At 40.5% G+C, this 16,534-nt stretch overlaps 1 protein-coding gene across 1 annotated transcript; it reads left to right on the forward strand.

Moving 5' to 3' along the window:
- Positions 1–680: 680 nt before the first annotated feature.
- plcxd2 (phosphatidylinositol-specific phospholipase C, X domain containing 2) lies at positions 681–7,049 on the forward strand. The gene is made up of 8 exons (XM_035654442.1): positions 681–783; positions 1,130–1,266; positions 1,431–1,550; positions 2,256–2,309; positions 2,445–2,600; positions 3,682–3,792; positions 4,265–4,395; positions 6,287–7,049. The coding sequence occupies exons 1-8, from the start codon at positions 681–683 to the stop codon at positions 6,444–6,446; spliced, it is 972 nt and encodes a 323-aa protein (XP_035510335.1). The 3' UTR covers positions 6,447–7,049.
- The last annotated feature ends 9,485 nt before the right edge of the window (positions 7,050–16,534 follow it).

Here is a 16,534-nt window from a genome sequence, read left to right on the forward strand (position 1 = left end):
ATGTGCATGAAGTGTGCATTTCATTGCATTGTGTGTATAAAAAAAGAGAGAAAAAAACAATTTCCCCTAGGGGATCAATAAAGTATATCTTCTTCTTCTTTTTTAGACCAAAGCATCAACACCTGTACAGGTTCTGATGTCATCCCCATCACCCCGGCGGGCGGTCATGGATAAGATGATTCATATGAGCTGATTAATGGGCATTCATCCTCACAGCCCACAGGTCAAGGTTTGTGCTGTCACTGAACCAATAAGACAACAATATGCCACGTTTCTGTGTGCGTGTCTCAGTGTCTGCGTGTGTCCAGTGGGTGGTCTTCTCACGCACACAGGAGGCAGGTTAAGCCAAGAAGCAGGAGAAGGGGAGATAACAAGTAGTTTTGCTCTAAGAGGATTATCACGGTCGTTAGTCACCCGCTGGTCTTGTCAATGGATGCCCGCTTCGCCGGTTGGAACACAGCGCACCGCGACGCCATCCAGTAGCCTACCGGGAACCGGGCGAGGAAACCGGTCACACTCAGATCGAGTGTGGGGGTCGGAGGGCGTTTAAAAAACGACATTACAAGATGATCTATAGTCGTTTTTATCTATTGGGAGCGCACGGGAATCCGTCACCGGGATTGCGTCTGCACCGGAGAGCGATTTCCTGAGGGGGGTTTTGTTGACAGGCCGTTTCTGACATGAAGACCCGACCTGCGGGGATCGGCAATGTCAATGCCGACTGGATGGGTTCGCTCCCCTCCAAGCTCAGTGCCATGCCTCTCAAACACCTCGCCGTGCCAGGTGAGCCTGTGTGCGTAAAGATGTTTGGGCTCTCCTCTGCCTATTCATCTGCCCATCACACCTAGATTTAGGGTATTTTGGGAACTTTGAAAGGATAACAACAAAGCTGCAAGTCTGAGAGGAATGTAGTAATACAGTCATATTTGATGCCATGCTAAAAATAATACCACCTTTACTACTCTTACAGCTTTAGGGTCATCCTTTTATTGTCCCTTTACTCCTGCCTTACCTTAACAGCCTTTTGTGTGTCTTTTCCCACTGGCCCTTCGGTCTTCCATCCTTATTATCCTATTTGTATCTATTTGTTAAATTTTCTTTTCATTTATCATCACCATCTCTCTTCCAGGGTCTCATGATTCTTTTACCTACTGGGTGGATGTGCATGCTCCTGTGGGGCCCGATCAGAAGGCATATGTCAAGTACCTGGCCACTATGTTCAGTGTCTTAGCCAAGAAAGTCATGGTGAAGTGGTCCATGACCCAGGTATTGAGTTCGGATCAATGACATGTACAAACCCATCATGTGGGGAGCTTTGCATCTTGCAGATGACATATAAAAAGACATATGTTGGGCAGATTTAGAAAGTTGTGGTGGGTTTTGTATCCAGATGTAATGAATAATGTGATATATAATATCTGTATTCCTAGAATCTGACATTTAAAGAGCAGCTGGAGGCAGGAATTCGCTACTTTGATCTCAGGGTCTCCTCAAAACCAGGCGAGCCTGGAAATGAGATCTACTTCATCCACGGCCTGTTTGGCCACAAGGTGAGCAGTGGGTTCAATATTTACTGACATTTAAATGCGTATTATTGTGGCTACTGTGCATGCCTCTATTTTCTGGTATGTCAGTATTATACTTTAGTGCTGAATGTTTTTGTCTTTCTCAATCAGATATTCTCCAGTCCTGATGATTATATTTTATATACATATATTTTAGCTTGTTCAGAAGTTTCTCCCCATAGTTTGTCTCATATAACAGCAAGAACAGTGATTTTGTTCTTCCAACATTATGTTCTAGTTTCCAGCTGATGTTGTTAGTAGTAGGTTTGAGGTGGCCGTGAACAGGGATCAAAGGTTGTGAGTTTAGTTGTAAACATCCCTCTTGGGTCAAGTGGGTCAAACTGACATGTGCCTGTTCTCTACATGTCATAGTGTTTTGCAGTGTGTCATGAGATGGACTTGTATCTGTAAAATGATAGAACAGGGAACAACAACTCAATTCCCTGTAAGAGTTCATTATTATGAGTTATTAGGCATGTACAACTGATATTTGACTTGTTTCCATTAGCTTTTATTTCATGGTGCAGTGTGATGGTGTTTTGTGTTCAAATACTCACTGAGGCATTTGGAGCTCTGAAATTGTGACCATAACTGGAAACAGTGGCCTGTATGCATCCGTACATGACCAATAGACATTTAGGTTTCATACAGCAAATGACTACCAACCTTTCACTCTGTTCTCTACCAAAGGTGAAGGATGGCTTGTTAGAAATTAACTCCTTCTTAAGCAGACACAGGAAAGAGGTGAGAAGTACTTTTAATATATTTTCTATGATTTCTTTAAAGCACAGATACATCAGCATGACCATAGATAGATAGATAGATAGATAGATGGATGTGGCCTACTAACTGACTGATTTTTGTGTCACATTGATTTAGGTAGTGTTTTTAGACTTCAACCACTACTATGCAATGGACGCAGAGCATCATGTGTACCTCATCACCATGCTCCAGGAAGTGTTCGGCAGCAAGCTTTGTAACAACTCTGCAGTGGAGGTCATCACTCTGGACTTCCTATGGGAGAAGAAATACCAGGTGAAACTCCAGCTTATTAATCACACCTTAGAAAGCTGTTTTTATTTCTTTCCATCTGACTTTGTTGGAGATGGTTAGCATCTAGGTAAAGGCTAAGTAAAGGCTGTATGCAGGTGTGTGTTTATTGGACAGCCCACTTAACCCCGGTGGTCAGGTAATCCCTGCCGCCTGTGACTCAGGAATTAGTTGTGAGCGTCATCCCATTAACACTCGTTCCACCATCCAACCCACTTTCCTACTTTCATGGTATTTAGCTTTTATCCTATCCTCTTCACACTTTCATTTTATTCCTTTTTGTCTTTTTTGGCTTTCCTACACTTCTTTCTCCTTGCTAAATCCTCCTGCCTGTGCTTCTTTTACATTTCGGATCATTCCTGTATTTTGTCATCTCACACCGTATTAATTTCGTTCTTTTTTCCATCCTCCTCCTTTTATATATAAACATACGTACGTGGACACGAGAAGCACCATGTACACAACGCATCTTAATGTTATGTCTGCGTGATTCTAGGTGCGTGTCTGTGCCCCGTTCAAATACTATCAGTTGAATTCCTGGTCCTGACCCTAATCTGTGGCTGGCTTAGTTGGCAAAGGAGAAGGAGGAGAAGGAGAGAGAGAGAGAGAGAGTTTTCTCGTTGTTTCACTGCTAAATCACTGTGGTAAACAGTGGACTAGCCAAAATGTGTTTTTATGATTTTAAACAAAATGGTCTCACCTACTTTATTGGGATATTGAGCATTGATGTAGGTGAGTTTTATATCAAGTGCATACAATGTGCAGCTAAATAGTCTGTTTCCAATTATACAATACTTTGTATAATAAGTAGGCAGAATGTTACTGTAAGTTTGGGGTTAAAGTTGAAAATATGGTCATGTGAGGGCTATATAGTATTATGCAGAAGATGAAGACTAATTCAAATCATTTCTATTACCTGATAATTATTTAGGTATCATCATAGGCTGAGTGTCACCTGATGTTACTGTATATGAGGTAACACATTCACGTCATTTACTGGTCACCCCCAGCCGTGCAGTCTTTCAAACATATCTTCTAACTGTCTGTTATTTTATGTTTTCCTCAGGTGATTGTGTTCTACCATCATCCAACAGCTCAGAGTATCCCTGTCATGTGGCCTGGCAACAAGATCCCTGCTCCCTGGGCAAACACCACTGAACCCAACAAGCTTATACAGGTTAGAAAACAACATCCAAACCCTTGCTGTGATAACAACTCACCAGCATGAAGCTCCCCATACATTCTGCTGTTATCTCATTCACTGGAAAATCAATACAGATATCTGCAATTCATTATTACAGCAAGATTAAGGATTGAAGACAAAAAATAATTCTGATACTTTTAATCGTTTGTTTAATCGTACATTTAACCCTTTTCTTCAGCTCTACGTTTCAGTCTCTTACAGCAAATCTAGTATCACTAGCCCTCTTTATGTCAGGTCTATTACCATCAATCAACGAAAAAACCATCTCCCTGCATCCTCTCCTTCCTTTCACTATTTTCCTGTTCATCTTCCTCTTTCTGTACAAAACTCAACACGCCTACTCCACATTCTCATCGAATTACACAAATGTCTCCAGAAGACTCACATTAAGGGGTGATTTAGATTAGACTGTTTGTGTCTGTTTGTTTGACACTGTCCTGTCTAGTTCCTGGAAACAACACTGAGGGAAAGAGCCAAGCAGGGCTCCTTCCACGTGTCTCAGGCCATCCTCACACCCAGGGTTAACACTGTGGCCAAGGGCCTGGTCTGGGGGCTACGTAACTACCTGGTGGAGAGGTCAGTGACTAAGTTTGGGGGGTTTAAGGAGGTTGTGACTGTGGATTGTGTGGTGGAATATTGTGGATGTGTGGATATACATTAGTTAGTGTGTCACCTTGTTCGGAAGTTTAGTTTCATCAGTTTAAATGTAAGATTTAGGAATCCAATCCAGGTGTGTGAGCATGTCTGTTCTCATGCATCTTTGAACCTTGTTCTCTTGTTTAAGGCTTAACTCCATTGATTTACTTTAATCTGTGGCCAGTAGAGGGCAGTACAGTAAATGCTGCAAATTTCTTCAAGAGGTTTGCCAGCTTTGTACTGTACATGAAAAAGGAAAACGGAAAAAGGACGACTTAGAGCCCTGTCTTTGTGTCAGCACAGAATACACAGTTATAACAGCATAATGCTTAAAATAAAAAATATAATTAAACAATTTAAATGATCTGCATGAGTCTGCATTTAAGATAGTCAGTTCTCATATTACAAATTAATAGGAGTGATTCTGTCTGTTGTCCATAGCTGCTTTATACTGTATAAAAATCCCTCGTCTAGTTCATTAAATCCATGCAACCATTTGCAGGCAGCTTGACAGATATGTTGAGAAATCAGAAGCCTTTGATCTAAAAAGTGCAATGCCAGAGCACAGTGCCATTATGCATGACCGCTCATCGTGTTTACGTTGATTAAATCCGATAACACCAGACTGCTACAGCATTACCTCAGACACTTCTATACACGTCAGACTGGTCGGTTACTCAGTAAAAGAGGGCTTATCTGTCCATTGCTCCCCTTTTAACTACATATGGTGCAATAATCTGGCAAAAAAGGCCACAAATCAATAACCAAACTTGTGCTTCCTAGAGCGTATTCCCCCATCCTCTATGAGAATGTGGTGTGGTTGCAAAATCAGAGTGGATGAGTGTTTTCTATTTCCTTAGAACATAAGAGATTGATTACATCTATAGAAGAAAAAAACTCTAAGCATGCTTCTTGATGTTTGGCTTCTCTGTTACAATATTCACTTCACTGGTTCATTTCACTGAGGATTAGCTTTAATCTTCTTGATCCATATCCAAACTATAGAGGAACATATTTCTTCTCTCAGATAAGAGATCTTACTTCCCCAGCAAGGACTAAATTATTTGCTCAAACTTTAGCAGTCATCTAGCTCACTGAGCCCAAGATCTAAGTGGAAATGACAGTGGAAATCCTGACTTAGAATGCATACCCACCATGCCCTTACATGTGAGAGAAACAGCCACTGATGCTGGTGTATAAAACTCCTGACGGACGCTCTGGCGAGACAGGAGGTGGCCTAATTTTGCACTTCCGAGGAAATGGGATTGTTTATCACCGCTGGATAAACAACAGATTTCCTGGTTTTGTTCTGCTGTCGGCTCAAACCTAGTGGAGAATTTAAGGGTGTTAGAAGTGATACAGCTACAGAGTCATGGTGTGTGTGTGTGTGTGTGTTTGTGTGTGTGTGTGTGTGAGTGAGTGTGTTTGTGCCAAGAACCAAAACAGAATGTGTGTGAACGCAAAGCAATGATTTCGAGACAATAGTGGCAAAGTAATCTCTCACTGACAGACAGACACAAACATCACTCCCTGTAACTTTTTTCCATCAGGTCCTTTTTCTCCTGGCCCATCCAGATACTGTATCTCTAAACCTTATCAACAGCATTTCATGAAATTTGGTTGGCAGATAGACGTTCAGCCAAGAAACAACAAATTAGAGTTTGGCAATGTGATAGCCATAACTATAAACTTTACAGAGACAGAAACTTGGCACTAGATGTTTTGAGTATGTTTGCAAGGTCAGGTAATCAGTCTCAATTGAAATTCAAGTGACAGAAATTGGTGTAATTGTTTGCCTTCTAATACAGTCTTTCTTCTCTTGTGGCTCTAGAAACCTACCAACCATCATGTCCTGGGTTGAGGCTCAAAGGCCCGGGGTGGACGGGGTCAACATCATCACCTCTGACTTTGTGGAGCTCACTGACTTTGCCAACATTGTCATCAAACTCAACAACCTGCTGTTGTCTGAACAGGATTGCAAACCAAGATGACACACCAACAAGACAAGCGTGTGCTGACCCACACTGTGGTGGAGGATGGAGGTTAAAGGTTGGATAATAGCTCTTACTGAACGCTGAAATTCTGGGAACTGGTTTAGTTAATTTTAATAATTAATAATATATTATTTTACATAAGCAATACAAAAGCTTTGTCATCAGCTACCACATAGCTTTCTTTAGCTGACAAGGTTTCATTGTCTTGTTTAAGGACACTTCAGCAGAAAGATACACAAGGATACTGTATGCCAGATACCCTCTAGATGCTTGAATGACATAAAACCGTTAAACCTTCCCTTAGAAGAACTCATCAGCTAACTTTTGGAATTTTGAACGTCACAGTTTTGGTTGCAGTCGACTCTCAGCCACAGTATCATGCACAAGTCCAAAAGAGGGAAGGAAGCTGGAGCTCAGAACAGAGGGCATGCCTGAGGCATTTTTTACCATCGTCATCGGATCGACCAAATCAGTCATACCACAGCTCTGTCTTCATTTTCATCTGGCTGCCTTTCCTACATTCCCTTTTGAGGGAAAATTGGAATATATCACGTTGCTACAGAAACAGACTCCCGGCTACCTGTCACATGGACAATGGTCACATAACTCAGGGATTAAATGTATACGGTTTCAAGCATCGTAAATATTCAAAAAGTTGTCTTTTCTTTTTGTTTTTCAAATGTTCTGATCGCATCACAGATACATTTTTTAATTATGGTGAAAGCCAGGATCACACATTGCACTTTTTTTTTCCTTTTGCTTTTTTGAAATACTGTATGTATAGTTATTTAAGGTATTGACTTAATCAGAACTTACATATCCATTACTGGAATGAAAAGCAATTGGGACAAACGCTTGGATCACAGACTACTAATACATGCAACATTTTGTTAAATAATTGCAAAGTTTGAAAGAAAATGCTCAGAATGATGCCAATGGAATTTGTTTACAATGCATTTCAAACACACTGTAAACACTTAGCCAGTGAGCTAAAGTTGAGTTTTTAGCAATGCATTGGTGTTTTTCCTATAATTAAGTGAGCATAAGGGGAAAATAGAGACTGCAGTATTTTTGTTTCTATGTTAAGCAAAGTCATGCCTTGTGAAAGAGGTCCCACTATGCCAACACTGTCTCAGCACTAATTGGTCTGTGTGGTTTAATTAGAGGTGCAAACAGAGGCACCTTTAAGGGAGAATTGCAGAGGGGAAGCCAAATATGTGTGGAAGTTGTGCCACAATTCCCATAAAACATGTGCACCCATACATATACACTGCTATAAATGTTTATGTTTACAGTAATTTTGCTCAGAAATCTAAGTCTTTTACTTCCATTATTTAGCTAAATATGCAGAAATAGAAACTAGTTGAAAGTATGTGGGGAAATGCACAGAAGAGCATTCACAGTAAATGACCATGTCCAGCATATGACAGGTTTCACTGAATAAAACAGACCATATCACATGTAGACATAGCAATATAGTCTGAAATGTTTGTATGTATGTGTGTGTGTCTGCATCAGTGTGCCTCACTGTGTTTGTATGTGTGTGTGTATGTGCCTTGTGGGCCCAGTGATTACTATGCATGACTTAGACAGTAGTGCAGTGACAGTCGCCCAGCATTCCTGTGGTCAGAGAAGGGAAGGAGAGGAGGAGAGATAGACAGCAGAATAAGTGATTTACACAGCAGAGGTAGTTAGAGAGCAGAGAGGAAAGAAAGTTCAACTGGAATGAAAATGAAAGAGAGTTATCTGAACAGCTGTTTTTTTCCTCCAGGAAGTAATAATGTTTTTGTTTCATATCAACTATGCCTTTCTTTTTTTTACTCCCTGACTAACTTGTGTGAAATTGCCTGTTCTGTCCAGGCCACATTGTTGACATGGTCGAGTGTGGTCACCAAGCACCGTGAGGCACACACACACACACACATAGTCACAAGCGCAGGCACTTTAATTGTGGAGTAATTACACATACCACGCCAGGCAAGTGGGAGAGCAGAGAGCAGCAGCATCGGCTGATGGAGAGCATTCCTTTGTTGTTTGTATTGGTCCTCTCTCTCTTTCCCTCTCTCTCGCTCACCCTCTCCTCTGTATCCCTGTCGGCTTCCCGGGTTTCAAAGGAGAAGACGACGACTCAGGCATGCTCTTCCAGATGTAAATAAAGTCCTAAAGTAATAAAACTGCATTTGTGCTCCTGTGCCTGCGTTTGCCAGCCAAGATTTTTGTTATTTTGCAAACACTGACCTCCCAAAGTGGTGCAAACATTGACACACAGCTCTCCAAAACTATTTTTGCCCCTGCTGGGCAACACAAGTCACAAGGTCACAAGTGAATTCTCTCCCTAAATTCAACACATCAACCTATCCCCATCCGCACCACAAGTTATAGTTACCAGTCCAGTGGGGACATTTTGCCACATAAATCACAGGTAGGCATCACTAGAGTTCATTACAGCCAAACACATGCTGCAGTTTCCAGTCTTTAATAAGAAAAAATGGCAGTTGTCACATGGTGTGGTTGCATGGAATGCTTGTGTTTAATAAAAATGCAGAACTATTCTTGGAAAAGCCATTTATGTCAGCCTTAAAAGGTGGTTAAACACTCTTCTGCAAATACACTGGTGAGTAAACAGAGTCAAGGTTTGTTTACCGCTGCTATATCCCTGGTGTTAAATGATGTCAGTGACCAGAATCGACCAGGTCACATCCATTACACAGAGATTAGTTAGTGTTCTCTCCTAGACTGATGACTAGGGGATTGAAACAGCTGTAAAAAAAAAAAATAATAATAATAACCTAATTGCATTGTATATATGACCATCCTACCTCTGAAAGAATGGGGGGTGAGTAAAGAAATAGACTTGACAAAACGTGTAGAGGAATTGCACCAGACCACTGCAAACAGATAAAAATGCTCCTTGCTTACCCTTAAGCTGCAAACTGTTTCAATGGCATCCAATTATGTGTCATTAAGATAGTATTAAAAGCATGTGGATGGAATAATTTCACCCACAAAGACCTGCATCAATAAAGATACAAAGGATTCCCCTCAGATTAAAAGAGCTGTCAGGTTCCATTTGTAGTGGTTTTAATTTAGAGTGTTGATGTTGATGTTCAGATAGTGTTTCACAGGATTTGCACAGCAGACTTGAAAGTTTAAATGAGTTCAAAAGAAAAGTTATGGCTATTAAAAACCTATTAAAATGAGTAAGATGCAGGATTAGTCTGAATGAAAATGCGTCTCTCATGGCAGGGTCTCCTAACACCGTCTGGAATCCCTCTCCAAACAGCTCCAGAGTTCCTGCTCAGCCTCCTGGGATCACATGAGAGTTGTGGAATTCACTCGGGAATGCTGTCATACATTCATCCGGCCCTCTCAAACCTATGGACTCCGGGATGATGTCATTGGGAAAGTTTAGCAGCTCTCATGCTAGCGACCAACCATGGAGGCATAATAGCTTTATAGCTTCTGGAAACACTTGACAAGAAAGAAAGTTTAAAAGGAGCTGCAAGACAATTTTCAAGGACTATTAGCCTGATAACATTTTGCGGTTCCCTTTTAAAGGCTTTTGGCTCCAAAGATGCATCTGTAAATGTGGAGTCGAGACCTAAAATGAAAGGCACGCATAACATATTTCCATATGGAAGCAAATGAGAATAACTAATGTATCATACTGGACAGCATTCATTATTCCACTGTGGGTCTGTCCTATAATGCACATCACCTTCTCTTCTATTCCTGCCAAGCTTGAGTGTTTAACCATATGATAACAGAATAGTGAAAGTTGAGTTTGAGGGATATGTTCTGAGCCAATTTTGTGTTTCTGAGCTTTCAAAACCTTTATTGTTTCTATCTTGGCCTGTAGAAATCGACACATACCAGGTATCATGGAGAGCTGAGAAGCAGTGGAGAAAGTGGAGCAGGGCCGGGTGTTCAAGTTCTCTTCCTGTTTATCCACAAAGAGATCCTTGCGGTGCCTGACAGATAAGATAATCCTTCTGCCGTGGATATGAATGTGTGTACATGTGCTTTTGTGTATGTGTGTGTGTATGTGTGTGTGTGTGTGTGTGTGTGTGTGTGTTGCATGCGCGTGTGTTTGTGTGTGTCCCCTCCTTGGCCTCAGTCCTGACCAGAGGACCATTTTCAAGTCTACATTTATCATCAGCCGTAAGACAACATCATGCATTACGCTTCAGTTGTGGTCAGCATAGCCTAAACACAATTCTGCATGACTTAGGTTGTATTATAGTGCTGCATAATGTGTGTTGTTTTATGTAACCTGTCATAAACTGCGGAGAATGCATGAACCTCCGCCAAATAAAACTACCCACAGATACCCAACTGCAGGCATCTGCTCATGCCTTCATGATGTCTCCAGAGTGATGCATGACTGTACATGTAGCTGAGATTTTTCAGATGGTGCACATGACTTATACAAAGAGCTGCCTGACACTGTTCACAAATAGTTCCTGATGTGCAGATATTTAAGGTTAATTTAGTTAAGGCACATGGGTGTTTCTGTGTGTGTGCTACAATATGTGTTTTCATAGTGGAAAAACTGATTTTTTATTGTATTTATTTTCACTATAACTACAATTTTTTTCAACTGAACCCTCTCTAGAGCAAATTGTTGTGTTCTTGTCAGAGGGGCATTTAAGTTGAGTCTGTCTTGCACCTGCACCCCAGAGGTAAATGCTATAGGATTTAATTGTATAAATAGATCCTCCTGTAGCAATATGTGTGATGGAATTAAAAGCCACTTCAGTTTCATTATAAATGTTTATGTAAAACTGAAATTGAGAATCTTTTAAGGGGTAATTGGAGAAATCATCTGCCATCCCAGGAAATATGTGTATATCATGTGTAGGTTGTTTATGATGGAATAAAACCATAACCAAACATATATTCTTTTACAGAATTTTTTTCTACATTGGGAAGAGTATCCATCTACTCCTGTTCACCACAAGATTTGATTTTGAGTTTATTTACTCATTTATTATTCACTTTAATAATTCTAGGATAGTTTACAAGTGTGGGTCTAACAGTGACATTTGTAGACTCTGGCAAGTACTGTCTATGAACCCACACCTATTGTAAAGGTAGGCTAGTATTTTGAGTCACATACAACATCTTCTTAATTGTGTTATATTTTTTCCTTGCAAGGGGAGGAAAGTCATTTATTAAGCTTTATCCGTGAATCTGTTGTGTCTGTTGCATTACACTATGAGTTGTGCCAGTTTATTTGTGCAGCAGTCCCAACCTTTCTCCCTAGAATGAATAATTCACAGTGTCAAGACTGGGAAGGAGACTGCATTCCTGTTGTAATATCATTAGCTAAACATGCTTCTTATCATGGTTTCTTATCACTGCCGCCAAGTAGGCCTGAATGAATGCTCTCTCTCTCTCTCGTTCTCTCTCTCATTCTCCCCTCTTCTCCCTCTCTTTCCAGCGCCCAAAGCCTTCTCTCTCTTTTCACCCAGTGAGAATGACAGGTCAAGTGTAGGTGGTCTGTTAACACCTGCACATTATGCTGTGTGTTTGGAGTGAGAGAGAGAGAGAGAGAGAGAGAGAGAGAGAGAGAGATTCCCTCCCCTTTGTTCCCTCTTCCAGCTCCACTTCCAGCTGTTGCCACATTCCTCCACACGTCGCGATTGGCTGAGGCCGCCGGCTTTTTTTTTTTTTTTACGTTTGTGTACGTTTTTTGTGTGTGTGTGTATGAATGTGTCAGAGAGGATTTAAAGTCATTCCTAGACATCCGCAGATTGCCCATGCCGCACAGGGAATGTATTCGCTGTCAAGAGAGAGACTGTAATCACAGCACTGGGAGAAGTGACAGAATATTTCCGGGACTTTTGTCGGGCGACTGAATTCTGGATCTTGGATCAGCTGCGTAATACTGTGTCCTTTCCTGCAGGATGACAGAAGTGGCCGGTCCCGCTTCAATAATGGTAAGATTATGTGGGAAGGATTAGCCTTTTTTTTTATAATCATCCAAATGTTTCTCAGTTAGGAAGTTTATTCAAACTCTTTCATGGTGTTTCAACAATATGTAATCAGCTCACGGAGTTCTTTGCAGTTTTTGTTACTTAAGTGAGCTGTTTAACGGTAAACCAAATCTAATCCCAATTTAATTCCGGATTTTGTTCTCAGCAGATGAAATACAGGGACAGTTTTGTTTGTTTCTGGGTTACTGAATATAGGCATGTTCTCATAATTTAACACTAATGAAGATACATTACTGTTTTTGACCTATACCTCCATAATACTAGATTTTTAAATTATATTATTATATCATTATATTAATCAAATAAATAAAATACCACCATAATCAGTAGTGAGTACAGCAGAGCAGGAATATCAGTGTTTTGACTGATTATGAATGGTATATATTGTACTGTATGGTGTACCTCATCCCTTATTTGACTTATACAAACCTATAATATCTTTGATATGAGTGGATGGCACATGCTGTGACTCAGAGATGAGAAGTCTGAGCTATAGAGTTCATTAAAGCACAACATGTTGCTTCCTCTCTTATCATGTGGCCTAAATTGGAAATCAATCAAGAAATGTAAGAAACTAGACCAAAGCACAACATCAGAAATGTTAAGCCTTACCACCAAACACCTTTTTAACATCTCAGATTTCTAAGAGATTATGCTCAATTGTGGTTTGTGAGTGTATCCAAAAGTGTGGCATTAAACAGGCCCTGTGTATTCAAATTGATATGACATCTTGCTACCTTTGATTTCCCAGTGAGGAAATAGTAGACAGTGTAGCCCTTGGGTCATGTTTTGTTGGCCCTGTCGGCTATGTGGAAACAAGTTGCTGCGTATTATGGCTCTGGATCCAATAGTGTAATTATTAGGTTGTGGATTTGTCTTTGGTGGGTCCAAACTCAGCACATGATTGCGCAACATCTCTGTCTTTATTATCTTTACAATAGTGAAACCTTGCCAGAGGAAGCATTAAATCTAATATTTTACTCAAATTCAGACTTTGTTTAAGTTTTTTCCACATGTGGTTTCATTACAGCATTGCTGCCATCAGAATGCTAAGCTAATGTTAAAAACATCATACCTGTCAAGTTGACTCCAGCCATGATGTGGAAACCAGAAGGATACAACAGTTCTGTCACAAGAACTCAACATACCAACACTGTTATCAGCTCCAAGACTCATACCAGACTGAAAACATTATGATATATGTACACATGCACGACGTAGAAACTAGATACAACTGGCTACAGCACTTGAAAAGATCATTTTCCCACTGGGCAGAAGTCTATTTTATTTCTACTCCGTGTTCTCAGGATATGCGTTTCAGCATTGCCTCCAGATTAATAGCTGTTTATGTGTTTACCAGGTAAATGTGAGCTGGAAAATGGGACAGAAGAAAGTGCATAGAGGTGCTATCTGTCTCTCGGAAAAACAGCAGTTGCAGTCAGCTGAACACACACGACACACAGATATTCGGATAATGTTGATATAAGATTAAATGCTTGGATTGTCATCAGTGCAGTGGATCATATATTTTTTGGCAGCCAGTGGTGCAACTTAGGGAAACTTTCTTTTTTTTTGTCCTCCATTTAATCGCTTTTCCTCCATCTCTGGATTCTTTAGCTAGTGTTTTTATCCAGTTCCTTTTCTTGTGTCTCTCAGTCTCCCCTGCACACTCAGTTTGTCTCTCTTGTTATCTTAATATCCATCTTTCTGCCACAATCTTTTCTTCTCTATCCAGCAGTCACAGTTCAGTTCACCCTCTGATACTAATGCGGGTTATACTATGTCCCTCTAACAATTCACTGTCCCTCCTTGTCTGTCTGTCATATCCGGCCCCTCAGAAACCCAAACATCAGTTGATCCCCTGCATATGGCGGTGAAGGTAATCTGGGCTATTCCAAAGACACACACACACCCTTGATAGAAATTCAAGTTAGATTTCCTCTGAGTCAGCTGCAATAACAATGGACTTTCTTTCCTGTGAGGATCTTGCATTTCGGTAAATGGGGGGAAAAAAGGGAATCAGAGTGTGAGAGAGTTTGAGTTGGAGAACAATGCTGGTGGATGTTTGTTGTGTTTTAGTAGGGTTTTAAGGTCAAGATAATCAGCTTGCGGAGTTTTCACCATAACACACACACACACACGCACGGAAACACACACACACACACACACACAATCAAAGACAATAATGAAGAATTTCTTATGTGGACCAGTGACAAAGGCGACCAGTATTTTATGTCCAAAAGTGTAGCCAATAGTTGTGTGTATGTGTGAATGTTGGTGTCTATGGTGTGTGTGTATGCCTAAAGCCTGAATTAAACTAATTAAAGTTCTGTTGAAGATATCACTGCACACAAAGCATAGAGTGTACAGAAGAGAAAGGAGGAAGATAACCCCATTTAGCCCTATGAGTTGCTCTATAAGAGGGACGTAGAGAGAGGGACTCCATATTAAACAGCATCTGTGATACAATGCTGGCTTTGTCAGGTGGGAGGAGGAGAGGGTAATGCTGGAATGTAAGGGGAGGGAATGTTAGTGAGAGACAGAGGGATGGAGAAAGAGAGAGATAAAGATAGAGGAGTGCAACAAGAGAAATCAGAGAAACGGGCAAAGGAACTGCATTTTACTTTTAAATAGCAGATGAAGAATGTGAGAAACTGGATGGGTAGACTGATATGAGATATCAGAGATACAATATGCAGATATTAAGTACATTCATACGCTACAAACAAGTATTTCCTACTGCATCACAAACACTTTTTTCCAAAAACCAAAGACATGCAAAACATTTACAAAACCTGGATTTTGTCATTGGTTATTACATGGAGTCATTTTGTTGCATATATAGAAGAAAAAAATGGAAAATCTGTTCTGCAATGTAATGCTTCTTTTTGTGTCTGCAACACTTTCAGACACATGCAACAATCCCAGCCTGCCATGTAGCCTTGCAAAGTGTGTGCAAAGAAGTGCATGGAGCTCTTGTGTCTGTTGAAAACAGCCACATTTTATTTCTGTATTAAGTCTACAGCTTAACACTAATCTTGACTGGAGTTAGATGTATCATTATTCCCACCCTCCTCTCCATTAGTTGGTCAAATAATACCCCAGCTCATAGCCATCATCTTGAGCAGCTGCCTGTCTTGAAAGACCCTCTAGGCTAATGTAAGCAACTTCAATAAAGCAGCCACATGCACCAAAGAAGCATACGGCCAACGTTAAATGTTGAATAAATGTGTTAAAAGTAGAAAATAATAATGTTTTGTCTGTTGCATATTGTACTCTTCTGTTCTTTCTGCTTTCTAGCATTGTTATTGGTGTGGGTGCCCTTATCTTTATAGCTAAACTCAGCTACAGAGATAATATTTTTAACAAAATATCTAGCAATATAAATGAGAAGATTTGGTACGCACATTCAGCCAGCTAGACCAAACATTTTTATTTTAACCTGAAGGATTAACCCAGACTTTGTTGTATAAAAAGAGACACATGTAAGGGACTTTAACCATCCCCACTGCGCTAAAAAAAGATCTGTTCCAAATCAGAGACATTAACAACAACTGGGTTGCCCTGAGATGTGGTTATGAGAATGCAGACTGCATCTGAAACAGACAGCAACAATAAGGCAAAAGATAATTGAAACAGAAAGAAAAACAAAACGGAGGAAATACAAAAAGAGAAGGGACTCGACAGAGGGATGAAAGCAGAGCATGAAGAAAACAAAAGGATGAGATGAAACAGTTTGAGAATGCGGGATGTGTCCTTCTGGTTTTATGAGTCTTCTCTCTGTAGTCTATCACTCTCTGTCTCTTTCCCTCACCCCATATTTCTCTCTCCTTCTCTCTGTCTCCATCTCTGTCTCCAGATGCAGGGCAAACTGGGCATTTTGGAGACTCAGCTGTTCTACAGATGGGATCAAAGATTGTGTGCATGCAGTTTCTCCCTGTGATTTAAAGAAATTTTTATTTTTTGACGTTGTTGTAGCTGGTCCTTCAATTATTTAAAGGGCTAGTTAAGGTGTACAGCAGATTTAGGATTAAAGTTAGTTTTAAAAGTAGGCCAGAGCTGTGAGATAGGATATTTCCCCATTGT

The sequence above is a fragment of the Morone saxatilis genome, unplaced genomic scaffold (assembly GCF_004916995.1).
Source record: "Morone saxatilis isolate NCDOM2014 unplaced genomic scaffold, NCSU_SB_2.0 Contig0, whole genome shotgun sequence".
Lineage (NCBI taxonomy): Eukaryota > Metazoa > Chordata > Actinopteri > Moronidae > Morone > Morone saxatilis.